The sequence below is a fragment of the Strix uralensis genome, chromosome 5 (assembly GCF_047716275.1).
Source record: "Strix uralensis isolate ZFMK-TIS-50842 chromosome 5, bStrUra1, whole genome shotgun sequence".
Taxonomy (NCBI): domain Eukaryota; kingdom Metazoa; phylum Chordata; class Aves; order Strigiformes; family Strigidae; genus Strix; species Strix uralensis.
Genome location: NC_133976.1, coordinates 51,730,177 through 51,758,071, shown reverse-complemented (window position 1 = coordinate 51,758,071; position 27,895 = coordinate 51,730,177). Strand labels below are relative to the sequence as shown.

General features: G+C 37.6%; 1 protein-coding gene across 8 annotated transcripts; it reads left to right on the top strand.

The window, feature by feature from the left end:
• Positions 1-1,050: 1,050 nt before the first annotated feature.
• CEP83 (centrosomal protein 83) lies at positions 1,051-27,495 on the top strand. 8 transcript variants are annotated; one of them, XM_074870755.1, is made up of 16 exons: positions 1,051-1,131; positions 7,586-7,744; positions 8,100-8,250; positions 9,484-9,576; positions 9,865-9,996; positions 13,675-13,926; positions 15,254-15,385; positions 17,390-17,504; positions 18,853-18,997; positions 19,132-19,281; positions 19,965-20,040; positions 21,159-21,316; positions 24,021-24,150; positions 25,030-25,133; positions 25,771-25,951; positions 26,595-27,495. In XM_074870755.1, the coding sequence occupies exons 2-16, from the start codon at positions 7,596-7,598 to the stop codon at positions 26,778-26,780; spliced, it is 2,154 nt and encodes a 717-aa protein (XP_074726856.1). In that variant the 5' UTR covers positions 1,051-1,131; positions 7,586-7,595; the 3' UTR covers positions 26,781-27,495. The 8 variants fall into 8 exon arrangements, 7 of the variants coding, with proteins under 7 accessions (XP_074726856.1, XP_074726855.1, XP_074726858.1 ...); XM_074870754.1 differs by lacking the exon at positions 1,051-1,131 and adding an exon at positions 1,208-1,419; XM_074870757.1 differs by lacking the exon at positions 1,051-1,131 and adding an exon at positions 1,214-1,366.
• Positions 27,496-27,895: the final 400 nt, after the last annotated feature.

The window sequence follows — 27,895 nt, the reverse complement described above, 5'->3', positions numbered from 1 at the left end:
TGACTAGACTGTTGCTATTTCACTTCTAATATTGCAAAGGTATTGGCCACAAGCACAACATACATGTAAAACCGTACAGCAACATCAGTCTGCACAGTCAGACTTCCAGTGAAGTACTGAACTCTTGTCACTGTAGCTATGGAAGTGGCTGTAGAACGTTTTAGACATCTTCTTATTAACTGAGTTTACAACCACCCCTAGGGGAGCTAACTGTAATTGTAATCTCCAGATCTGTACAAAACTACTGGCAAATGTAACATTTGGCTTTTTTTCTTTTTCCTTGGGGATATGTGTGTGTCATCAGCAACATCCACCTTCTAATCTACTAATCGAAGCCAATTTTAACCCTTATTAAAGGATTGTTAATCGTATTAGGGGAGTGTCAATAGCAGTCTGGATGATCATTCTCCCGCTCTAGTCAAAGAGATTTTAGAGAGAAATTGAGGAAGTTTACAAGATCACATTTACAGTATTTCAACTGCTCTTACAAGCCGATTTCTGTCAGAAAACAGCGACCATTGCCAAGGACGTTGTTTTCCTTCGTGCATGGCATTGTAAGCCTGAGCGTTCCGCTTGGCATTAGCAACTGGACAACAGCTCCCTAGTACCGCTGAACACAGAGCAGAACGCGCACTTTTCCCCTCAGTACAAGGCGCCGGACTGCCATCAGACATTAACGCACCATCGCGCTTTCGTTTCCGTCGGCGCCGCGGGGTCTCCTGTTTTCCTCTCTCCTTCCGGAGCGAAACGGCAACGGCCGGCACAGAACTTCATGAATCCGGTACAGAAGCTTAAAGCCGCTATACAAAACCCGCATTTTAAATACGGACGTCCACCGGAAGGAGGTGGCTTTGCCGCGGCAGCCTACAAACCGCCCGCCTCACCGACACGGCCCAGCCGCCGCCGCCCTCCGGCACCGCCCCGCGGAGGGCGGGGCAGAGGGCGCGGGGGCGGGGCACGCGCACGCGCACGCGGGGCGCGGAGGTGGCGCGAGCCCGTTTCCCCGGCAACACTGCACCGCCTCTCTCCCCCCCCCACCCCCCGCTCGCCTCCGCCTTCCCCGACCGCTCCTGCGCTCCCAGGATGCTCCGCGCCCCGCGGGACCCCGGCGGGCGGAGGCGCCGGCGAGAGGTGAGGCGCCATTTTTAAATTCCTCGAACCGGTGGCGGCCGCTGCCGGCTGAGCGGACTGGGCTGTGAGGGGCAGGGCGTCGTTGAGGAGAAGGCGGGCAGGCGGACTGGGGCCTTCCTGCTTGGGCTTCCTCTCGCGGTGTACGGTCTGGGAGGCTCTTCGGCCTTTGCTCCGGCCCGCTTTGCTCCTCCCCTGTGCCGTTACCGAGCAGAGAGCTGCAAAGCCGGGAAGAGAGGTCGGCAGCCCGTCTCAGAGTGCGATCGTCGTTGTCTTGTGTCCCGTCTGGTGGTAAGAGCCTGCTGCGGCCTCTGTTGGGTGGTGGGTTTGGGAATCGCCCGGCACAAGTCCAGGATGGTGACGTTCAGGGGTGGGAAGAGCCCGCTCACCGCCAGACTTTCAAATGTTAACGTTTGCATGCTTTCCACCAGTGAACTTCAGCCATGTGCAGTTTGAGAGTAGTGATTATTTTTCTGTGCTTCGGGATGTGTGACACCCGTATTAGTATTGTATCTCTGACCAAGCCCCTATGTCCATAAGTCATAGGAAAATTAAAAATGTCATGGTGACTTAGCTTGCTTTGCCTCTCACTGGCTTTGTCCACATACTGTAAGGTGTATATAATCATATTTCTGCCTACAGGAGGTGTAGGATATTTATGCTAACATGAGACCTATGCCCTGTCTGAACATCTCTATTTTTAAGTCAATATGAAAGGGAAGTGATTTTTCAGAAGAGTTTTGGTTATGGGCTATAGAATTATTTGTTACAAGCAGCCATCCATATGCCCAAGTAAAACTTTGAATGAGATTCTAGTGACTAAAAGTTTATCATGTGTGCTTGAAGCTCTCTTGTCATGAGAAAACAGTGGAAAACCTACATGGCATATGTAGACTAGTGTTGTGGTTTAAACCCGGCCGGCAGTCAAGCACCACACAGCTGCTCGTTCACCCTCCCTCACCGTGGGGAATGGGGGAGAGAGTTGGAGGGGTAAAGGTAAGAAGACTCATAGTTTGAGATAAAAGCAATTTAATATTTGAAATAAAATTACAATAATAATAGAAAATACAAAAAAGTAATGCACAGTGTGATTGCTCACCACACACCCACCGATGCTCAGCCCGTTCCTGGTCAGCAATTCCAGAGAAGCAAGAATCCCAAAACCACAATCTCAGAAGTGAGCACAAGCTTCCTGGTCAACCCTCCTCTATATACTGAGCATGACATTGTATGATACAGAATATCCTGTCGGCCAATTCGGGTCTGTTGCTCTGGCTGTGCTCCCTCCCAGCTTGTACACCTGTGCACTAGCAGGACATGGGAAGTTGAAAAGTGTTTGCTTTCTTTAGCAACAACTGAAAACATCAGTGCATTATCAACGTTCTTCTCATACCAAATCCCATGCTGAATCCAAAACAGAGCACTATTCTAGCTACTAAGAAGAAAAAATTAGCTCCATCCTAACCAAAATCAGGACAACTAGCTGTTCTTGAATACAACTAGATTTACTAATTGTAGCTCCCATACAAAATTTCAGTTTGGTCAGTAACTGCTGTCAGTTTGACTTAGTAGTGTATGTTGCTAAAGGAAAAAATTTCCTTTATCCTAAATTAAGATATAGTCTTGTTTGTTGCTTTTCACCTAATGATTAACCATATGTCTAGTATAAGACAGAAATTGAAAGCGTGATACTGTGCGCCATGTAAAGGGATAGGCACTGAAATAATGAATGCTTAATTGTTGTTGGAATTGGTACTTTGAACAGTGTTGTGAAGGAAGTGATAGTAGTTTGAGTGAGATTAACGTCTTCCGTAATGTAGACGTCGTACAGATGTTCTCCAAAATTTCTGCACTGAGGTAGGCAAAGATATTAAGTGTTTATTTTCACTGGATTCTCTACAGTGACATCTGAGCAGTATCCAGATTATGGAATTTCCTATAATAAAGGTTTTCATGTTTCTCTTTGATATTTTCTCTCCTATATATATATTTATTATATTTTTAAGGTGATTACTTTGACTATTGCAAATTGCTGATGGTGGATTAGTAGACTGTTAAAGTAGTGAGAGATATGCTCTCATATTTCTCAAATTATCTATTTTTTTTAATTCATTTGATGTTCATAGGAAATCTGATCTCTCATGTGCTGCATAGTCATTTAAGATAGGATTTGTTTCACTTAACTTTGGCTGTCTAAAAGCTAGGTATCTACTCCAAGGTTATGATTTTGAGAACATCTGAGCTCATGATGTGACAGCTCTGCTCCTGAAAGGAGAAAGCCTTGCTCCTCCTCCTGCCTATTTACTTGGCTCTTTGTTCCTTTCTCCTAGCCAGTACCAGCTGCCTGCTTTCACTGGTGATGTAGTTTGTTGGATTTTTCCATGAGCTAGCATGACTCACTGACCTCACAGAAAAACTATTGAGTGTTTTCTGCTTGTTTAAGTGTGTTGGCTTCTTGAGCTAAATCAGTTCATGGGAGGTTCTGATGAATGTCAAATCTAGAAATGGGGATGAAGGAAGGAGGAGTGGAACCTCCCCATTCCTGGTAACAGTAAGCTCTTGTATTGGATTACACTTTTTCATTAGTTCATTATCTAGTCTTACTGTAGACTCTTAAGCAGGGAGGAGAAGGGGTAGTGTTTGAAGAGTCACTTTCATGAGGCTGTGTTTCACTTCTCACTTATTCTTTCAGGCAAATAGTTTATTTGCTCGCAAGACCTTGGCTGATTCGATTAGAAAAATAGAAAAGAAAGACTATATGAAGAGGTCTAGAGTTCTGACAGAAGCAGGCAAATGGATTAAACCGTACATTGTGTGGAACAGCTGTTTGGCTTTCAACAGATTTTACTGATAATTTTACTGCTTGAACAAAACACGGCACAAGGCTAAATACTGTTATTTTTTTCATCAACAGTTGCAAAATTACATTAATTGTATCACCTAACTGTTTAAAACAGTGCTCAAATCTGATAAATGTATGTGTTTTAAGTGGCTGTGGTATGGAAAGCAGAGCCGTGAGTGAGTTATAGATGTCACTCAGGTGAATTACCAATACATGCTGAAATCATGTAATTTGGTTATGCCAGGTAAGCTAGAAGGAAGCCTTGCTGTTGTAAATAACATGGAATAAAAATTGTAATATAAATAAATAAAATTATATTGATATCTTCATATTTTTCTCTAAACGCAGGTATTCTTACCATTTTAAATGCTTGTAGAAGACAAAAAGTTAAAATGATATAGCTGAAAAATCTTGTAAAAGAAGAAAAACCCTTTCATGATGTGTGGATATAAAGGAGAGAGATGTGAAGTAGGTCTTTAAGCAATGTTTCTCTCTGTATGAAAATAAACAATTGGAGAAGAAAGGCAAAACAAAGGTGATTCCTGGAAAACTAATAGAGTTGTTTCACTTAGCTAGATATTCTACAATAAATATTGCTATTTTAGCTACTGAGTGTGCATTTTCTAGATTTCAGGGTTCTGCACCAATACCTTTATATGTATACCTGCACAAGATGATGTTAAGATTTCATAGTATGAGTTTGGGGCAACTGATACAAGCTTGCAGTTCTGTAACGTGATAAAATTTGGCAAATATGGAGAATTAATTTTAGATATGATGTGGTTTTAGTTTCTTTAAAGTATGTTTTATGGTTCTTCTACTTCTTGAACAGATCTCCAAGAGAGGAAGAAATTTCAACTAGTGTTCCTTTAAAATATTTCTCAAAAATTATCGGTGTAGTCTTGTGTAATTTTGAAGATTATTTAAGGTCAGTTAAATGGTCAGTTAAGGTCACAGTCAGGACTGTGAGCAAGTACTGTAAGCCATTAGCACAGAAGAAATTCTTCTTAGTAATATACTTATATTTGTAGCCCTAAATGATTTTGACTGTTGACAGTTCACTGCCAGGAATTATTTTATGATTGGGGGGGCGGGAAGTTTTTTATTTGTGAGAATGTGAATAGGCTAAGTATGACAAGTTGCTATTAATGATTTCAAGGAAAGGGCTCTTGTGAAGTGATGAAATCGCTATGTTATTGTAGTTTGTTTCACAGTTGTCACGAGGAATGCAAATCATTAAATTTGCCACTAGATGTCCCTGCAAGCCAAAATAGTTTTGTTTCCTTAAATATATACTGCTTAGATTTTTACAGTCTGAAACAATTGTTTTGTAAGCTACATTTTTTTCCATCTGTTCTTTCCTGTTTTCTTTTTCATTAAGTCTTCATGCAGATGAATACATGACCAGGTGTGTGTCTTGCTTTATAGTTTGTGCACTTTTTGATAGTAGCGAAAGCTGTGAGGAGAGAATAATAGACTTCCCACCAGCAGCAGCTTGGAATTGAGAGTACAAAAGGTTGCACTTCCATTTATCTTTTTCTTTTGATTGATATGTTCTCAGAAAACGCAGTGGGTTTTTGGTGTCTTTGACTTTATATCTGTTATGTCACTTCAGAAATACTTCTTACTCAAGTAGGCTGCAGGATTCAGCCCCACCTTTAAATCCTGTGTTCCTAATTCTGAGCTTTGGCTTACAGTTTGATAGTTACATTTGGTATCTGTAACTCATGAAAGCAATGGTGGGGTGTTCTTTGGTTTTGGGCGTTTGGTTGGGGTTTTTTTTTGGGGGGGGGGGGGAGTGTTTGTTTTTTTGTTGTGTGGGTTTTTTTTTTTTTTTCTTCACAGTGATCATGATAACCCTTGGGTTTTCTCTGTGTACCAAAACTTTCTGTCCTCTCACACCGTTTATTGTCCTTATGATCACTGACCAGTTCTCCTCATACAGCTGTTGGTTTAACAATTGAAAATGTCTTTATATAAAGAGTTTGGAAATTGCTGTTGTGCTTTGTTTCTTAACAACCAACAAAATTCAGGAATAAAAAATAGATATTGTATTGATTAGAAGGTTTTTCAGAACTTGTGCTATTAACATTTGAAATCAGTGTGCATATAAGACACTCACTGAGGAGAGTGTTCTTTATACTGATTTCTTTCCCCTTATTCTCTCAGCAAATTTGGGTAAAGCAGAATGCAAAGCTGCTATTGTCACTTTGCCTATACTAGTGTTGTAACTGGTAGATTTTCCTCTGACCTTTTCTCATCTTAGTGATGGAGGAAGGAAAAATGGGAAAGAAAACTTAAATGTAAGACTTTCTTGATGGTATTATGTCTTTTAGTGGAATGGGCACTGACATGCAATGTTCATTTTCCTGTATGGAAGATAGATTTTCATCTCGCTTATAGTTCAGGGGTTTATAAAATCAAATGATAAGTGTTTAAGATAGATTCATGAAAGATTTAGAGAATGAAATGGTCGAAAACATTATATATTCAACTGTATATGTAAAGAAGGTGTATTTGCAGTGATGGTAGAGATTCAACATTTTTCCTGTCTGAGTTTTACTTTGTACAAAGTTACTTTGTATTACACTTTGTACACCGCAACCATGAAGTTCTTGAGCAGCAGTCCAGTTATGTCAAAAGCTAAAATGGCAGAGTAGTTGGTTTCAAAGCTTTGTAACTTCCCTAAAATTCAGTTACACTCCTCCCTCCCCCAGATCCTTTAGAAATGTCAGTAATGATCAGATTAATACATCTTGCCTCTAATATTGGAAAGAACTAATGAGGCATATTAGAATACTTCCTCATTTCTCAGCATCTGTTGATTTGCAGCTTTCTCACACCAATGTGATACTGTCACATTTAGCAAAACTCTTTCTGGAAAGGTCACAAGAAACCACGAGATAGACTTTGAAAACGAGGAAGTGGCATGTATCAGTGATATATTTCAGGGCTGAATTTTGGGCAGGTATTTTCCAGACTGTCCATGCAACCTTAACTCTTCTCCAGAGAGGGCTTGGTAGGAATTCAACAGTGAGAATTATCTGTTCTCCTTCCAGCCGAAATGGTGGTGTACTGAGTAGTACAACTTGTTAGGACAGCGTGACAGACTGTGACTGTCATAAGTAGTAGTAAAAGCTGTATGTGTCTGATGTCTGTGGCCTCTGTTTGAACTCTGGTTAACAAAGCATGATTAGGGCATTGCTAGCATCACAGTTTGATTTTCAGTGTACAGCATAAGAATAACATTTCGTGTAATCTATCAGATAGAAGTGCTTGTACTTATTCTGTATTGACTTAAATAATCTCCATGTCCAAGTTTATTCTGTGACCCTGGAAGGGCTATTACTTTTCAGGGCAGGCAGAATGAGCAGAGGAGAGTTGCCCTTTCAGTAGAGGTCTCTAACCTAAGTTACAGCAGAGTCCAGATTCTTCTGTACTGAAAGGAAAAGTAGCGTGTGAAATCTTTGAACTGTGAATGTACTTGATTGCTGATTACATGTCCTTGTATTTGTCCAGGTGATTTGATCTTCTGGGATGTCAGCAGAAAAGTGGATGGTGTTGTAGGTTATACATTAATTTCTATTTTGTCCTCTCTATACTCATCGTGAACAGTTGTCATAAAATGGATGCTTTGGGCGATCGCCTTCCTCCCGTGGTTGGAAATGGTGACACGGCTAATTCACAAGAATTACAAAAACTTCTGATTGATGTAAACATGCGATGTGAATACCATAAAGCACATTACGAGAATATAAAGGCAGAACATCTAAGGTACACTAATTCAAACATGTTTCTTCATTTGAGCTGTTAAAAGGTGAAGCTAAATGTTAGGTGGAAGAGATTCGTGTGTGTGTGTGTTAGCTATATCTGTATTTAAGGACAGATTTGAGTGTTGTTCATATTAGAAAATAATTCAGAATACCTTAAGACATTGCAGATTATATTTCTGCAATACTTTTTATCCTTGTAAATATGGGATAACTTTTCAGTATGTTACAGAAAGAAGATATTAATAGCTTAGTTCTAACTTGGTATTTGTATGTTTGCTTCTGCACCTGAGTTTTTTGAGCTTTAAGATATAATTTTAGGGGGTAAATGTAAAATAAGTATGTATTTTATCTTGCAGGTTACAGGAGGAATATACAAACTCACAAGATGAACTGAATCGGTTGTTAGTTGAAAAGCAGACTGTTCATGACAAATTTCAGTTTCTTCTTGCTGAATATCAAGAGGAGTTGCTGGGTAAAACACAAGAGCTGGAAAAACTGAAGATGCAGGTGAGATAATTTACTGGCAGGACTTAATATGAATTTTAATCCTGTAATAGGGCTATGCATATATTTCTGTTTATGTAACATGTATGTACCTAGCCTGAATGTATTTCAGATATCTTGAAATTCACCCAACCTGAGTAATGTTTCTTCTCTAGAATGACTATGGATTGAAATTACTGTTTTCTTGTTTAACTGCATCTTCCGAATCCTGTTGTTATGTGCTATGTTAATAATAAGACTCTCACTCTCTGTGTGTGCTCTTCTGGTATGAGGAGAATCATCTGTCCTGGAGGATAACTTTAATGCCTAAACCTCTTAGGATAAGTGACTGGAAAAACAGCTATTTGTTTCTCTTCATGATGACAGCTTTCTTCATCTTAAACAAAACCCAAAACAAACACAAAACCAAACAAAAACCCTGCAACATTTAAGATAACTTAGATGACACTTTCTGTAACTGCTTGTTTCCTTAAACTAATGGTGAACATGTTCTTAGGAAACAAATATAGCATCTAACAAAGGATCCCAGACTCTGAATGGAGGAGATGTGCCAATGTTCCATAACTAGAATTAGTTTTTAGGGATATAAGGCTACAGATAAGTGGAAAAAAAGTAGGATAAATTAGAATATGTCACAGGTTGTGGATGAAATTTTTTTTAAACAGTTTTTCTTTGTAGATAGTTTGCTGTGTTAACCATATCCAAGAAAACTTAACAAAATACCATGCAGCATGGATTTTGAGGCAGGGATTCCTTCCTGATCTTAGTTTCATTTCAAACCAGTACCCATGTATCTGTTGGAGAACATGTATCTAATGTGTTTTACAAAGAATTGGTTTGGTATTGATTATTTTGATTCTTTGGGCTTGGTTCACTTATTGTTTAAGTTTTCCAGACGCTAATTCTTTATCTTTTATGTGAGACCACTTTTCCTTCCCCCCTTCCCCCACCATGAAGATAAATCTCTTGGCAATTCAGCTTGACATTTCTATTGCTTCTACCAGTAAAAATACTGGCATTCTAAATGCTTCTGTTATCTTCCCAGAATATTTTTAGTTCACTAATATCATGGGGTTTTGCTTCTGTAACTACTACTGAAAATTCTTTAGAAAAACATAGACAATTAAGCAGGATTTCTAAAATCATATTTGAAATACTTTATTCCTGGCTATTTGTCCTATCACAGTGTAAATAAATTAATATGACTAGTTATTCATGATACCTTTCTGTCTTAAGGTGCTAACTCCTCAAAAATTAGAACTGTTAAAAGCACAAATACAGCAGGAATTGGAATCTCCTATGACTGAACATTATCAGAAGCTAGAAAATGTAAGTAGTAAGTATTGAAATTCTATTTAATTTAGAGTAGTGATCACCAGTTCATAGTTGTTCCTAAAACTTTAGGAAATTAAAACTGAAAGGGGAGCAAGGTATGACATTCTTTGTCTGGTACTGTTGCCCCAGGCAGTGAAGGTTGAAAGCCTAGAAGAGGGAGAAGAAGGGATTCAGTTCATCAGATATAACTTGTGAAATGATAGGAACATTGCATGGAAACTTGAAGGAAATAAATCTGAAAACTTCTCTGACTGATGTTTTTTGGTTTTTTGTCTAACTTAGGAAGTGGAAAAATACAGAACAGAATATAACAAACTTCGTTATGAATATACTTTTCTGAAATCAGAATTTGAACATCAAAAGGAAGAACATGCACGTATTTTAGAAGAGAAGAAAATAAAATATGAGGCTGAGGTACATAGAATGTTACGGTAGCTTACAGTGTATCTGATGACAAAGCTGCTTGAACACCATGAAAACGTTGGTACTTGATGGGTTGTCAGTTTGACACCACTTCATAATGTAGTATTTGTTTCCGTTCTCTTAATTCTCAAAATACTTTTGTGACTTAGCCTAAAGCTGTCTCTGTAGGTTTGTTCAGTGATGTGTCGCAATATCATTTGTGCTATTAAAAGTAAGAATAGATTTGCCTTCTGATAAATGACAGCCAGCAGCTTTGCTTAATGCCTTTTTTAATTGCATTTGTGATGGAATTTGAGACATTACAGTAATCTGAAATTAATAAGTTATCTAAGCAGCTGATGTATGTTTAGATTTTAAATTATTTGTGTGACAACTAATCCAAGAAGAAGGCAGCAGAAGATACTGTTAATACCAGACAAGGGTACATTTTTCAATTAAGTTGGATCATGACAGTGGTGGTCAAAAAGGTAATGAAAACTTTAGTAACTTTATTTCAGTTGTATTAACTCTTGAATAAACCATTCATGAATTTTCAGAATTGGACTTTCAAAAGTGTAGCTAAATAAATTGACAGCTTATTTATGTTTTAAATATATGCAGTGGTATAAATGAGTGTTGCATATGTCATTTGCATATTCATTTAAGTATTTGTCTGGGAGCATATATCCTAAGATGCCAGATTGGAATGTATTAGTCTAAACACGAGACACAAATCAAAGCAATCATTGCTTTCAAAATCAATCCAAATTTGCAAATGTATTGCATTGAAAACAGAAGAGTTGTCCTTCCTGGAGTTAAACCCACATGCTGCTCTACAGCCTGCCTCTCTTGTGGGCTTGTTGAGTTTGTGCTAGTCCTGCAGCTAATTAGCACACTTACAGAGAATGAAACTACCTCGAGCCCAGGGTGCAACGTGATCTCGTTTCTCTTTCTTAAAGCCTTTTTAAGTTTCATGCCATTTAGCACACGGAGGCTACAAAAACATCCTAATTCCTAAATGATTCCTTGGGCATGTCATGCAATAAATGTTCGAATCTCCTCATAAAAGGAGTTTGGAGGGCTTTTGCTGCAGAAATTGGCTTTGCTCCGTAGAGATCACTGATGCAAGTTCTAAAAGCTGTGCTGCAGATCAGAGTTTGGACTCTCCAAATACCAAGAAAACTCTTACATACCTTATTTTCTCACTCTTTTGCCCCAATATTACATTCAGTCCATGTAACTCATTTTGAAACACTACAATCTATATATTTATAATCTGTTTGTTAGTTACAGTCTTGAGATTAGTTTGTACCTATCATACTACCTTATAACAAAAAAACTTTTTTTTTTTTTTGCTTTATTTTCTGTCTGGCAGGGCCCAGTCATGTTGGCTGTCTTGAGTTACTAGCAGATTTGAGTTCTGTTGTAGTTATAGAATTGTGGAATCATAATATAAGTTGGAAGAGACCTCTTTCTAGTCCAACATCCTTCTTAAAATATTGGAGTGTAATGAGATTGAGTTGCTCAGGGCCATATAGTCATCTTGAACATCTGTGAGGGTGGAGATTCCACAGCCTTTCTGGGCAAACTATTCCATTATTTAACCATCTTCACGGTAAACCTCTTTCCTAATATCTAATTGGAATTCACATGTTCCAAATTGTGTCCGTTGCCTCTCTTCCCATCACCATGCAACTCCTCCTCTTCTTCAAGCTGAAGAGGCATAGTTCTCCTTATAAGTCACTTTCCCCAACCCCCTGACCATCTTGGTGGCCATCCACTGGACTTGCTCCAGTTTGTCATTATTCTTCATGTACTGGACACAAACTCCAGGTGCAGTCTTACAAGTACTGGAAGGGGACAAAGGATCACTCCCCTGGATCTGCTAGCTATCTTTCTGCCAATCTGCCAGGATGCAGTTGGTCATCTTTGCTGCAAGGTACTCTGCTGACTAATGTTCAACTTGATGTCCACTGGGACCCACAGATCCTTTTCCATGGAGCTGCTTCCTAGACAGTTGCCCCCAACCTGTACTGTTGCGTTGGGTTACTCCATCCCAGATGCATGACTTTCTTTTGTTGAAGAGGTTCCAGTCAGCCCATTCCCTCAGCCTGTCCCGATCCCTCTGAATAGCAGTTCTGCTTTCCAGCACATTCACCATCTTGCCCCAGTTTGGTGTCACCCACAAGCTTGCTGAAAGTGTACTCCATTCCGTCATCCAGGTCATGAGTGAGGACATCAGTAAGTATTGGACCCTGTACTGGTCTCAGAATGACCCCACCAGGTGGTCAACTGGGCTTTGCACCACTGATCATCACTCTGAGCCTGGCAGCCCAGCCAGTTTTCCACTGTCTGGGTTTTGACTGGGTTAGAGTTAATTTTCTTCCTAGTAGTTGGTACAGTGCTGTGGTTTGAATTTAGTGTGAGAATAATGTTGGTAACACACTGGTGTTTTAGTTGTGGCTAAGGACCGCTGATCCTAAGTTAAGGATTTTTCCATTTCCCATGCTCTGCCAGTAAGCAGCTGCACAAGAAGCTGGGAGGGAGCCTGGCCAGGACAGCTGACCCAAACTAGCCAAAGGGTTATAGCCATAGAGCATCATGCTCAGTATAGAAACTGGGGGGAGTTGGCCAGGAGGGCAGATCACTGCTCCAGCATCGGTCGGTGGGTAGTGAGCAACTGCATTGTGCATCACTTGTCTTTTCTGGGTTTTATTTCTCTCTCTTTTTGTTATATTCCTTTTCATTACTGTTGTTGTTATCATGTATTATAATAATATTTTATTTTAGTTATTAAACTGTTCTTGTCTCAACCCATGAGTTTTACTTTTTTTTGATTCTCCTCCCTATCCCGCTGGGAGGGGTGAGGAGTGAGCAAGAGGCTGCATGGTGCCTAGTTGCTGGCTGGGGTTAAACCATGACATCCACCCACTTTATCATCCACTTTTCCAGCCCATGTTTCACCAATTTGGTAAGAGAGAAGATTATGGGGGACTGTATGTATCAAAGACCTTGTTAAAATCAAGGTATACAAGATCTACTTCTCCTTGTCTGCAGTGCCAGTCACCTCTTTCTAGAAAGCAGAGAAGTAGGTCAGGCACGCTTTGCCCTTGGTAAGCCCTGCTTTCCATCACCTTGTCTTTCATGTGTTTAGAAATGGCTTTTAAGAGATTTTGCTTCATAACCTTCACAGAGACTGATGTGAAGCTGACTATCCCATAGTTATCTGGATTCTTCTTCTTGATCTTTTTACTGCCCTTGATGATGGGTGTGCTGTCTACCTCTTTCCAGTAATCAGGAACCTTCTCTGATCACCATGACTTTTCAAAGATGATAAAGAATAGCCTTGTGATACCAGTGAACTCCTTGAAAATGCTTGGATCCATCCATTCCAAGGACTTGTGTGTGTCCAGTGGATTAAATGAACCCTAACATTTTCCTCCTCTACTCTGAATACTGCTTTACTCCACAGACTGCTAGGGGGCCTTATCAGTGAAAACTGAAGCAAAAAAGGCATGGAAGAATGGGTCTGTTGGTTTTCCTACTATAAGAAAGAAAATAAATGTGAATGTAATTTCTTAATATTTTAAATGCACACGGCTTGTCTTTCCTGAATTGTCAACTGCTGTATTTGTTGCCTGACACCTAAACAATGTAAAAGCTTTTGTTTTTCTGATTAACAACTATCAGATTGCAAGGCTGGATAAAGATAAAGAAGAACTCCATAATCAGCTGCTTAGTGTTGATCCCACGAGGGACAGTAAACGCGTGGAGGCACTCTCTAGAGAAAAGGCACAACTATATCAGAAATTAAAAGGCTTAGAAGCAGAAGTAGCAGAACTAAGAGCAGAAAGAGACAATTGTGGTGTGCAAGCAGAAAATGCTCAAAGAGTACAAGTACGACAGTTAGCTGAGATGCAGGCTATGACAAGGTCTCTAGAGGTAAGATTTTGTGGGGTTTTTTTGTTTGGTTGGTTGGTTGGGTTTTTTTAATTTTGCCTCCTTGTAGAGTGTAGTAAGAATAATGCTTGGCCTGATAGAACTGTCACTGAAGTGACTGATAATTTTGTCATTGACTCCACAATTTGAATTTGTACATTTCAGATTTAAAACCAAATTCTAAGTACATTGGGAGTCATGTACTACCAAGTCAGCTTTGAAAAGGTGGGGAGCTCAACCAAGAGATTCTGTTGAATGATCTCTGTTCTAAAAATGCAAGTGATACCCATGTTTGCAATCAGTAAGATGCACATGTCAGCACTTGTCTGGAGTTAGAAACTGATGATATATTAATAATCTGCTACAGTAAATTTTTTATTCTTTTCAAAAATGTCATATGATGCTCCCCTATTTCTTTAATCCCTTTCTCATGTGTCATCTTCTTTCTTGCCTACCCCTGTCTCTCCTTTCTCGAACACATTACTGCAATTGTTTAGTTCTTGGCTGTTGCTGTCCCTTAAAAAAACTTTGGTATTTCTGGCCTGTTGTACATTTTCCTAGGGTTCCACTGTATTCTTCATCTGTGGTCTTCAGTCCTCCTGTCAGTACTTGCTTTCTCTCTAGGTAGTGAATCTTTCCACGCAGATTTCTTGCACAGTTGCAGCATATGGGTAGATGGTTCATTTTCCTTTTTACTATTATCAGTGCTGTATACCTTTGTTATAAAATGCTCTGATCACAACTTAATAAGAAAAGTGCTGTAATATTCTTAATTTAGAAAACTTAAGAAGTCCTGCTGGAAATAGGCCAGTTCAGAAAAGGGAAGGTGAAATTGTAGGTTAGATTACCTTTTTGATGCTTACTAGAGCTCAGGATCTTGAGTCTATAAAACTCACAGTAATTGCATTTTATTTCCTCTCCATGATGTTAATTCTTCAGTTAGTGTAACTGCATAGGCCAACATATAACAATTTTTGAGCACCGCTTATAATCATACTGGTGTTTACAGCCCAGTAATTTACTGATAGGAATACCTGCTGCCTCCGAACCAAGTCAGATTACCTCAGCCTCTTGTGAAGTAGGACTGAAAATGTGTGTGATTCTGTGCAGGCAGTGTTAGTAAAAACAGTTGTGGCTTTTGAGTAAAATTCAGGACCTTTGTTGTATTGGAACATATTGTTGAGCAAAGATAACTATTTATATATTACATTATTATTATATAATATATAAGGTCAGTAAAATCTGAAAGCCCAGATCAATTGAACCTTTCAAGTGAATAGCAAGAGACAGCCCTGCTCCAAACATCTTACTAATACCTCCTTTATTCAAGGCAGAAAAGAAGTCTGCTGAGCTACAGATTGATCGAATTGAGAAAGAACTGCAGATGAGTCATGAGCAAAACATTCTCTTAACCAGCAAACTTCACAAATCTGAACGAGAAGTCAATTCCTTAGCTGCTAAAGTAAGTGCTTTTTGGTATCAGAAGTACATTTTTCATATCCTGTTATGTTTAAGTTTTTCTGTTTCTGTTTTACAATAAGAATAAAGTAACTGTCTTCTGCTGTGACTTAAAATAGGTTTGGATTTTTTTCCCAATTTCAGTTGGAAGATACAGAATATGTGACTTTACAGGAAAAGCATCATCCCTAAAAGTATCTCTAGAGATTGAGGTTATGTTCTTTTTACTCAAGAAGGATACACTACAGGAAGAAAACTTTAACTTCTACCATAGTTGTTCTTTAACAATCTCAGATTTAGTTCAAAACAGGCTTTACAGTGCACATTTATGAGTGTGAAATATTTCATTTTGGTCCTTAATCCAAAAAAGTTCTAATTTACTATAAGAATAGGATATACCTATACCAGTATTTAAAGCCTCTTTATACAATGTGTAATACTTGTCTCACATGAACAATAAATAGGAGGGGAAACTTCTGTTAAAGTCTTTTTAAATTAATTGTCTATCAGAATATATAGAAGATTGTTACAGTCTTTACTTTTTATATCAACTGGTGTTCTCTGCTCACCTCCAGAAGCAGGAGAAAATTAAAATGTTCAGTGTGTTTCTTGTAGGGAAGAAAGTAGAAACTAATTTCTAAACTAACCTCCACCCCCTTCTGCACCCATTCAAACTTATTCCTGAGCACAGGTGCATGCATTCATCTTCCGGATTTTATGCCTTAAAAAAGCCACCTTAAATCTTTGCAAGTTGCCCCGAAATGTTCTCAACTTAGTATTTAAGCAACCAAATCCACTGTGTAGTTACTTAATAAGCTACTATGTCATTCTTAACCTTTTGCCACTTGCATATGCTAGCAGGTTGTAATTACATTGTCATTGTGAATGGATTTTCATTATAAGTCCTTTCCTCTAGATACTTAATTCTCATTGACCATGTAATTACTGCGTACAAATGCCTAAACTATAGAAAGTTTCCATGCAAGCCATAATTGTCTTTGATTTGATGTTCTTAAAGCTCCTGCTTTTATGAGGCCATTTGATGTGTATGTCACAGTTGTAGAGAAGTATTTGAATTTAAATGCACTTTTAAAACTATGAAGACCCGGATTTTGAGAAAGTTGTGTAGCATTCCAGGAGGTCAGGGGTTAAAGTAAGTAGTTACCAAATTGAAATTACTTGGGAGAGCAATTGATAATCTGGTTTTGCACATCACTGTTTTGTTTTACTTAGGGAAATTAAATGTAAGTTTATTTTAGCTTGACTCTGAAGGATCTTTAGTCAGAAGTGAAGTATGTGTAAACTGACACGCTAATGCTTGAGTTAGCAAGGCATCAGGGTCTTAGCAGTTTGGATCAGTGTCATAGCAAGATATTTCCAAGGAGTAGTCTTTTCAGAAATACCCCAATATTTGGAAGCTAGGTTGTAGAATGTGTAGTATTTACTCAGAAACCAAGCTTTCACAGGCAATCCTGTGCATATATCACCAAGGCTTCTTAAAAGAGTAACTTTTATACATTGTAGCTTGTAATAACTGGCTGGTTAAAGATGAAATACATGTCACTAGTCAGACAGCCTGGTTCCTGGAATATACATTGTGTTTGAGCCACTTCAATTGGTGCTCAATAACATGGAATATATAAAACTTGCATTTCAAGATGACTGACAACTCATTCAATAATCTTCAGTGTGTGACTTGAGGAATTAATAAAAACCTGTAATAGCACTGATTATGATTTAGAAAATCAGATCATGCCAATACAGTTAGTGTTACAGTATCTATATAATCACCATTAAAAATTACCGACAAGAGTGGATATTCTAGATTGGCTTCAGGAAAGCAGTGGATGAAAAGAAAAAATTTAGGGTATGTTTAAAGTAAGTGTAGTCCATGATTATTTGGCAGATTTTCTTGTTAGCAAAGTATCACATGAAAAACATACAGTGAAGCTGCAAATATATATATATATTTATTTTAGTTGATTTGGGTTTTTTTTCTAATTCATAGGTAGAAGAACTTAAACATTCACATAAACTGGAAATAACAAATGTCAAACTGGAGGCAGCAAGAACAAAGAGTGAGGTAGAAAGAGAGAGAAACAAGATTCAAAGTGAAATGGATGGTAAAACGTGCAATTAATTTCTAATTATTTCTTTTGTAACTTCTAATTAGAATACTACAATTATTTTTCCTCCAAACGTTCCCCAGCAGCCTTCACCTTCTACTTCTGGTCTAGGTCATAGAACTGACAGTTCATTTTATACCTGAAATAACGGTGTTGTTTCACTTGATCTACTAGGTCAAGAAGAACAGTTACAGAACAATTTTGCATTTATATAAATTAGTGAATTTGTGACACAGTTTGAGGGTAATCTGTTTCAAATTGTGTACTTCATATGTTTTTTTTTTTTCTATTATTGCCAAATTCTCAAGTCTTTCACACTCTGCTTGAAACCTTAAAGTACCATAGGGCTTCAGTGGTTGTTTTGTTTTCTGATTCTGTGTCTGTGGAATTGATAACAATTGGGTAAGGCTGCCATGTGAAACAAAATACAATTTCTAGCTTTATGCTTTGAAGAAAATAGGCAGTGTTCTAAGCTACCTAATACAGCTGAGTATGTAGGCAACTTGAAGTAGCTTTCTGGAATGAAAAGGCCAAAGCTTTCCAGTACTAGTTATATGTTGATTTAAATCACTACACATCTTTTGAGGGGACTGTCCTCTCTGATTTGCCATAACCCCAAAACAGTACCTTCATCTTCCTGGAATAGTTGTTTCTGTTCACTTGCTTTAGTATTAAGTTCTCTAAGAGCAACTAAAAAGTGGTGTTTTCTTTATTGACTTACGGTATATTGTGAACTAAAAGTGTTGGACCCTATGAAATATGAAACTAATTGCTGACAAGGTTTAAGCTAACCTGAACTTGCTGTGGAATTCAATTTGTATCGCTGAATTAGCTAAATAACCAGGAATCATTGTTAATGCATGTTGGCTTATTTGCCAGTGAACACAGGTGTCTTGATCACACACTTTTAATTTTCATCTTTTGTCCCTGCCTATAGAGTCATAATTTTGGAATTGCCTCATTTGGTAATACGAGTGGATTAAAATGCAAGATTTATTGCAGCCAGGTTACTATGGTTTCACTGGTAACCAGTTACTGTTTACCATAAACTTTTCCATTAAAAAAATAACAGATTTTCTCGCTTGACCTTTTCGTAGCTATTGTGGAACACTTCTAGACAGTGATTCCAGTGTAATGCTTACTCTTCAGAAGTTTTTGAAATGTTACTGTTACACTAAGAAAGGCCATGTCTCTTCTGTTTTTCTTGGCTTTTTTCCCCATACATTCATTTTAACATGTGACTTGTGATTTTTAGCTCCCTTCTATCAATTTATAAAGTTATTACTGGATTTCATCAGGTTGATATGAATAATGACATTTTAACTTTTTTTAATGTATAATGCAGGATTGCTGTCAGACAAGGAAATTCTTAAGGCAGCTGTTGAACGTCATAAGGTGCTTTTAGTAGAAAAGGATCGGGAGCTAATTCGTAAAGTGCAAGCTGCCAAAGAGGAAGTTTTTGAAAAAATTGCAGCCTTACAGGATGAAAAGTATGTTTGTTGATTTACTGCTCAACTTCTAAAAGAGGAGTGTTTTGAGTAACTTTTAAAAATATCATTCTTAGCAACTAAACACTTCTGGCATTTTGTCATGATTCTTGTGTGCATGTTGAATGATGTCTCAGGTTAGAACTCGAGAACCGATTAGCTGATCTAGAGAAGATGAAACTGGAACAAGATACTTGGAGACAATCTGAAAAGGATCAGTATGAAGAGAAACTACGTGTTGTACAGATGGCAGAAGAATCTAGCAAAAAGGAACTTCAGTGTTTGCGGTAGTGTGGCTTTTCTAACCTTAACACAAATTTCTCTTTTTTTTTTCCCCTCCTAATTTCTTTACAGTAGTCAGTATAAAAGTTTGCTATTCATAGATACATAAATGTTCATTATGGTAAATTAAACAAAACTATCTTTTGCATTGTGTAAAAAGAGGGAAGAATTAAAAATGTGCCATTTAAAAAAATTGACATTTTTCATCCAAACCTTTAAAAATTATATGACTTTTATGAATATTTTAAAGACAAAATTTTGTAATACTCAGTTTTGTTAAAATTGGGTCCATGTTGGCTGCTGGCATAGCATCAGTGTTAGAGTAAACCATTTCTCTTTCCACAATGGCACCATATCAGCAGCTGGCAAACTGGGACCCTAATACAATATTTCTTTGAGTTGGTTATTATAATAATTCTCAGTGAAGTTGTTTTACTCTAGTATTTGTATGAAGGTCTGTATGATAAAATGAGCAGAAGTCATACTCCAAAAGCAAACACATCAGTGTATTTCTTACTCCCATATGAATTCGAATAATCAATAAAAATATATTTTTAATCATTGTTTACTTAAATATTTGTCAGCCTTTCAAATTATGCAATATAATCTATTGTCAGATTGATTTGTCCTAACTTCTAACATCTATATTTTAATTAGATAAAAATAAGGATGTCTTATACAATTTTAGATTAAAAATTCAACAGCAAGCTATTCAGACAGAGGAGCTGGAAGAAAAGAAATGTGAAAGTGCTGATCTGAAACAGGTAAGGTTATATTGCATTGTAATGTTTTATAGAGAAATACAATCCTTCCTGCAGTTACCATGTCCAGTGTTTGAAGATTAGATTGAATTTTTAAGGCTTTTTCTTCCCGAGGGACAAAATGCATGCAACAAATATTTAAAAGGGAAGGTGTTCAGAAATCAGTCATGGTTTCCTAGACCTTTATAAATGGATTACAGCTTTTTGCTTCATGCGTGTTGTTGGGTACCAAGGATTTCAAAGCTGAATGTTTATAGACTGGTATATTGAATACGCTTATGCACTGTTTAGCTAGAGATTCAGTTTCCATGGAGACTTATAAATTGTTTCTAGGTAATGCTTTGCATTTACACTGCATCTCTCATCTGAGGTTCTTCAAGTGCTTAACAGATGTTTCATAAATGAATAAACTAGTGTAAAGAGGTATATTTCTATTGCAGAGTGAATTGATGGCAGTGTTGAAAATAAACCCTAATTCTTTTAACTCCTGCTTGCCCATGATGTTATTTAGTAGGTAAGAACACAGCTGTTCATCGAAGTAGTCTGCAATCTGCGTGCACTTGGAAGTTCAAGGAAATATTTTTTTTCTCCAGAAATTGGGGTATCTGTGTGTCCATGTGGGGAGAGGAAGAGGAAAGGGAAACCATCCTTTCTATGTACTGGTGGCAGAGGTTGGACTTTTCAGACTCTGTACTTGTTTTTGCTAACTGGTTGGTACAGCCGCTGTTGGCTGTAACGCATTGTGCGTTATGAGAGAGAGTGAGTCTGGGTAGCTCCACAGCTCTGTTACTAAATGTTGTGTGGTGCTCGAGTTCTGTTCAGCTCTGGGGCTTAATGTTGGATTTGTTAAGTTCTGGGGGACACATCAATGACTGAAGACTCCTGCCTCCCTTTCTCTTTCTCATTTTAACTACAATAGAAAACCTTCTTTGTCTAGTAGCGATTTACTGTCAAGCTTCTGGAGAAGCTGTTGAGTAAGGAGAAAAGGGACAAATAAGAAAGGCTCATGGAAAGCTACCGCAGCCTGTTGGTGTCTGCGTTTTGCTCTATCTCAGTATCTCAAAATTAATTGTTAGTTATTTGCATACCTTCTCAAATGGAAAAATTTATCTTTTTTGTAGCAAGTTCATGACATGCAACTCCAGCTTGCCTCACTTTCTCAATCAGAAAATGATTTGCTGGAGTCTAATCAGAAGCTGAAGGAAGTAATCGAGAGATTGAAACAAGAATGTCAACATGCAAGGACTCAGGCAGAAAAAGCTCAACTGGAAACAGAGAAGTAATTTTTTTTCTTCCTTTTGGCTTTACTTTTCCTTTTCATACTGCTTGTGTTCCTTTCATGCGGATTACTTAACTATGGATTATAGATTCTGAATAAAGTCAGAAATTAAAAATGTACAGGAAATATTTGACAATTGTAAAAAATGGCTATACCTTCTGTTATGCAGTATGTATAAAAGCTTTGCTTGTGGTTACTTCAAAAACAGGAGTTTGTTTCCATTCATGGCTGTTACAGTTAAAATTATTGACTAGTGAAATACACTATTTGTATAAAATGAAATCCTATTTATACTGAAGTGAATGTCAAACTTATATTACTTTAAGAGGATCTAGAGTTTCACACACAGCTCTTTTAAGAGTGTTTAAGCATTAAGGGTGAAAAAAGCATTTAAGCATTGTATTATGCTTTGATAAGGTTTTGAGGCAAATAAAGCCTTAATGGGTATCTTCTAGTTCCTCTCATCAAAATTAAAAATAATCACTTTCCTTTTTTGCTCAACCTTGACCACATACCATCAAAATATGCTGATAAATGCTGAAGGAAACCAAATTTTGTTCAGACTCCATATAGCAATGAAATTTAAAGATTATTTTGTTAGTCTGAAATGGCTCTTTCATATTTCCTAGCCTAATAACCAAATACATGTCTAATGTGTACTGGATTATTGTGTGGTGGGTTTTTTAAAAAGTCGAGTCCCAGATTAAATAGAAAACTTCCAAAAGATATAATCTAGCATTGTTTGTTTTAACTTCTCATTTGCTGCAAATTGGTACTGCAGTTGGTTTGTTGTCATTAGTTTAAGTATTGCTTTTCAGTTTAACATTTGAAGAAATTATTGCATTGGGACTGCAGAATATATTCAGTTGTCCATAGCATGTTAAAATACTTTGGATGTTTACTTTTGGAAGGTGTATTCATGTTTTGAGTGAGATTGTCACTGTTATTTGAGTGAGACTGTCAATGTCACTTACATATTTATGGACCATAGACCAGTCAGGAGTAGGTTTTCCTGGAAAGGCAGTGGAAGGAACTTGGCAGTCCTCAGAGATTGTAGTATAAGTCTGTAGATAACGGGAGATGCTCCAAAGCTAAACCTGCAGAAATTAAGCATCTTTGCAGCCTACAGGTAAGTCCTTCAGGTCTTACTGTCCTACTGTTACCCTGGGAGCCTTGGGACACGTTTCCATTCTTCTTCTGACTTTGTGGGTGATGGGACTTTCTTCCTCAGTTCAGCAATTCTCATGAGTTTGAACTCCAAGAGTTAAGTTGCACCAAAGCAACCTAGCTTAAAGAGGAAGTGGAATAAGGATCAAAAGATAAGAAAGAGTAAGATAAAAAGTTTCAGATAAATGAAATAATGCCGGTTGAGCCATAAGTAGGCAAAGCAGCTGCCTGCCTGGCTGCGTCAATCTTAGGCTTGGAAATGAAAATGTGAAATGAGAAAAAGGGCTGAAGGCAAACTGTGAGACTGATACAGATCAGAGATGAGCTCAAACAGGCACTTGTTAAGCATTTCAGGAACAGCATTAGTGGCATTTAAAAAAAAACCAAAGAACAAAACACCTCATGGTATTTTTAACCACTGTCTCAATTGAAACTCCTTTCCTGTTAAGTAGTGCTTTTCAAGAAAAGTCTTTGGTTCCTGGGTAGTAGTAATTATTTACAGACAATAGCAAGGTACAAACCACACTGTGTCTACTAAAAGAACTGTGACAGGTACCAAGTGGGCCAGGATCCCGGTTCTGATATGAGAGTGGATGATTCCCAATACTGCTACTGTGGGGAAGGGAAAGGCTGTTTGGTGAGAAATTTATGGAGATTCATTCCAAGTCCCTGTGGGGAAACTGAATCAGCCCAGGACTGGAGTGGTATGTATGCATTTCTTAAAAGAAGAAGTGGCTTGGCTTAGGCTGCATTTCTTAAAAACTGCTGCACAGAATCTCAACTTCTGATTTTTACTTTTTTTTTACATTAATGTAGTTAAATATGCAGTTAGTTCTTGTCTACTTTGACCCATAATGCAGATAGCCCAAACAAACAAGGCAACAGAGAGAAACTGTCTCCTTTCCTATCCACTGCTAGAGAACTCAGCCTAATTTTAGTATGTTTTAACCATGCAAAGGCCTAAACAGATAACATATGCTGTTGGTGGTGTGTGTTTGGCTGGAATGTTGTCTAGGAACCGTATCAAGTAGGAGCTCCCTGTTGTGTTGATGTTTGTTCTGGTCGGGAGCACATACTAGTCAAGTCTGTACTTCTCTGTTACAAAGGCGTAGTAGTCTGTGCAAGGCAGCAACCTATTCTCTTAACCTTACCTCCCAAAAGGAGAAGGTAGTTGTCAGATCCTCTGACAATGGATGTTTGGCATAGGTGTCTACTGTTGTGTTCCAGTGTGATTGTTCTGAAATTTTCCGTGGATGGTTTGGCAGCATGCCAAATGAACAAGCAGCTAACAATTAACTAGCTTACTGGAATCAGTTTTCAAAATTTGCCTCATAGTTGAACAAAACCTAGGATGATGTTAATGCACAGGCTTGAATGTTGTTAGTCATAATTAGATTGTTAGCACAATCAAATTTAAACCAGATCCTTCAAGTATATAAAGGTAGGAGTTGTGAAAAGATGTGCATCTGTTTTATGAGCCTTATGAGCCTGTTTGGTCTGTATAGCCTCTTAATCTTTTAACTTGATTTTTTCAAAGGACTTTAGAATACAAACGTATAGAATGGCTGGAGGAGAAGCATGTGCTCACTCAGTGCATCACAGAGAAAGAAGAGAAATACAACCAAGTGAAGAACAAGTTATGTCGAGCTGCCATTGCTCAGAAAAAGGCACGTTGACTTCTCCTTTATGAATGATCCAGCTTATGAAAAGTTCAGCTTTACTTTGGCCAGCTACAGTTGTTTTAGTATTAAGATCTTATTTGCAGTCTACTGTATATAATAACAAAATATATCCAGTTCTTCAAGATTAGCACAGAAATAGGTTGAAGTGATATGCAAAAGAATATTACAGGTAACAACTTTGTTATAATGCCATCGAAGATTTTTGTGAGCCTTTTTTTGCACATGCGTGCGCACACGTGTGTATACGGTTATTTAAGAGGTGGGCTCCTTGGTGAGTAAGGATGATGTTTCGGATACTAGACAAATGATGTTCTACTTTTCCTTGATGGAATATTAATTTTTTTTTATCTTCTCCTAAGCTTGCTTTTTATGAAATAACTTGAAAGGAAAAGCTAATTAATTGTTTATAAAAGCTCAAGATTAACTGGCAGTTTTATACATTAGATGTATACAGGCTATGAAATCTACCAGTAGCTTTTAAGGTTGTAAAAAGTTGAGGTCAACATGAGCAAAAAAAACCCCAAGCAAGAATACATTTTTTTTTTTCATGTTTATACTTATATATACATGGTCATTTGAAGAATGAGTTTTGTAATTCTCAAATACAGTTAGTGTTTGTTAGTAGAGTTAGTCACTGACCAATGAGTGACTGACATCTGTGCACCTTCCAGGCGCAGCTATGGAGCATTTCCATCTCTTCTCTTTCCCATCAAGGGAATTCAGAACCCTCAAACAACACAGCACCTCTTCTTAAGGAAGGAAAATCCTAAAAACTGTCACAGCTTGAAACCATGGACAGTGTAGATTTAATAGGATCCAATCTATCAAGGTTTTACTTACCTGTTTGAAATATCTGTTTTACAGAGAAAGACTCTCAATGATAATAAACAAAGGAGGATGCAAGAGAAACTAGAACTTTTGGAAGCCAAGATGGAAGAATTAGAAAAAGAAAATCAGGTGTTAAATAGGTAATAAACTTTGCTTTTTCTTAACTTGAAAAATGATATATGCCCAAGATCAGACTTACAAATATGAAGTATTTTTGAAGATACATGATACTTAATTTAGTAACTGGAGTCCAGTCTACTGGCATTTTCCACACTAGAATTCTTGGAATGGAGTTCTTTTAGGATGGGCAGCTGAGAGCTTATAAAACAACTGCAGGGCTGCCTCTTTGGGAAGAAATAGAGGCAAAATATCTGATAGATGCAGTTGCGGGAATCTTTTCAAAAGAAGGGAGTGAAAAAGACTTCAGAATTGCAAAAGAAACAGACTTAACATCCTCTTTAAAAGACAAACTCCTATTTTTTTCTCTTCATTGAGCACCTATGGAGGGCTTGATTCAAATAATTAATTTAATGTGGGTCCTGTGGCTCACTGCTGTGAATGCTATTAAAAGCTTAATCTATTCCATGTAAATTCTAATCTGTAATACAGCAGATAGCTTAATATGTAGAGGGACTTTCAGATATTTAGGCAGAAGAATATACACAGGTCTTCTACCTTCCAGTTCTTCTAGTATATAGTTTTCCTTCATAGGGATAGTAAACAGCTTCTGTGGTGGGATAATAAAGATTCTGAGCAATAAGAAATCTCATTTCTTAGGCAGAATGTTTCCTATGAAGAACATGCACGGCTCCAGAAGAGACTAAAGGATTTGCAACGTAGGCACAATGAATTCCGGAGTTTAATTCTGAATCCTAACATACCATCTCTCAATCCAGTCAGTATGATGTCATCATCTGCCTTGCCTCCTGGGCCTGAAGTGTCCTTCCCCCTTCTTCAGGTGGTGATGTATTACAAGTTGTGAAAGTAGTACAACAAAAGAGGGTACTGGAACAGACCTTAGTATTAAGGAAGGAGTATTTGATCTTTGAACAGAGAAAGGAAGCTTTGAGGAATGCTTCTAGTGATGTTCCCTTCCTCGCAATAGGAAGGAGTTCTTGAAAGACAAACAATATGTTACAGAATGTAACAAATGGGCAGTTTTAACCTGGTTCTTTGTACTTTAACCTTCTCCTGAGAGGCTTTAAATGGCTCCTTCTGGGTGAGAAATACCATAGTGGTGTTCTCACACCATGGTTTCATTATTAAAAAGCAGTATTGCATTATACGTACTCCGGTGAGCTTCTGCAGGTGAAAGTCTCTCTGGCTGAGGTTGACCAGGCTGACTTTACACATTCGTGGTAATTGGGACCTCAGGTCTGTGTGCCTCTTCATCTGAGGAGTATTTCTTGCTGATGGTGTGCATCGTGAGTGACAGAACAAAACACTGAAGAGTAAAATTTAATGAATAAGGGTATTTTGGACTTCACAATTTGTATTTTAAAATCATTAATTAAAATAAATTATTGCTCGTTTTGGTCCCTTGTAGGTGTGCAAAATGTAATAGAGCCACTTTTTTTTTTTTTTTTTTAACACATTTCAAGGAGGAACAGCATCAAAGAGAGCTCTCCCTGCTTCGCAAGCAGTTGGAAGAACTAGAAACCACACAGAGAAAACAGCTGCAAGATCTTGGGCCATCTAGAGAGCAAGTAACAGTGGGTGTATACGGGGACTTGGCTAGAATCAAGATCACTGGAGAAGGTGATGTACAAAATGAGGACTCCAAATAAAATCTGTGAACTCTACATGCTATTAGTTTTCAGTAGCTTATCCTTTGTACATGCTTTTCATATTTTGCCAAAAACATGCTTGTATGTGCCTGAATAGCATAAAATATATTCTGCATAGTTTTGTATTTTTGATAGACTGTCATAAATTATCAACTATAATGGTGCAAAACAAAAGCATTGAAAGAATAACTACATTTTGAAATGTTTTTGTATAAATGATGTAAAATTATTTGGAAGTCAAAACATATGAAATAATCTCCTCACACGACACTTTAAAAAACATATATCAAGGTTTGGGTTGTGCTGACATTTAAAATGAAAGCAAATTTTTTTGATAAGTCCTTAATACTTACTTGATAATATCCTCTTACACTAACTTCTACACTGAAGGAGTATCAGTGTGGAGTTTTGCTGGGTTGCTGTTTTGATTGTTAACAATGCTGTAATCCACAGTGTTGGGATTGTTATTTTGAAGTTCCCATGCAGATAGAGAGGATGAAGTGAAATGGAAGAAGGGCTGAAAATGTTTACTTGCTACCCCTGACAATGTGCCTCTTGTATTTTTATAACTGGAGTAAGCAATAATTGGGTTTTTTAATATGATGTAGTAGAGCTGAAGTATAACAAATTGCCTTCACATTATGAAAATGTAAGTTTCTATTTGTTGCTACTGTAATTTTTTACTTAACTAGAATAAAATTATTTATCCAAGGTTGAACGTATTTTAAAAAATGATCAGTTTAGTAACAGAAGCTTTAAACGGATCAACTTTTTTTTTGGACTTCTTAGTGAAAACTTCCCTGGAAGTGTTTTATCTGGTTTTTGGGGTATTTTTTTCAAAATACTGCAGTGAAAGTATGAGAGAGTGAGATATGCAGACACTTGATAACTACAGTGCATATGATGAAGTTGTCAAGGATTCAACTTTTCTCTCCAGAGGCTCCTTTTTTGATTTTCCATACAGTATGTAAGTATAAGGATCGTATTGCACTTTCTTGGGAATTTGCTAGATTTCTCTGAGGAAAACAGTGTAACTGTTAGAAATAGCTTCTGTTACTTCTACTGTCTCCTGCAGGGTTAATTTGGAAAAAGTAACTGTCTGTGCCTGAGCCAGC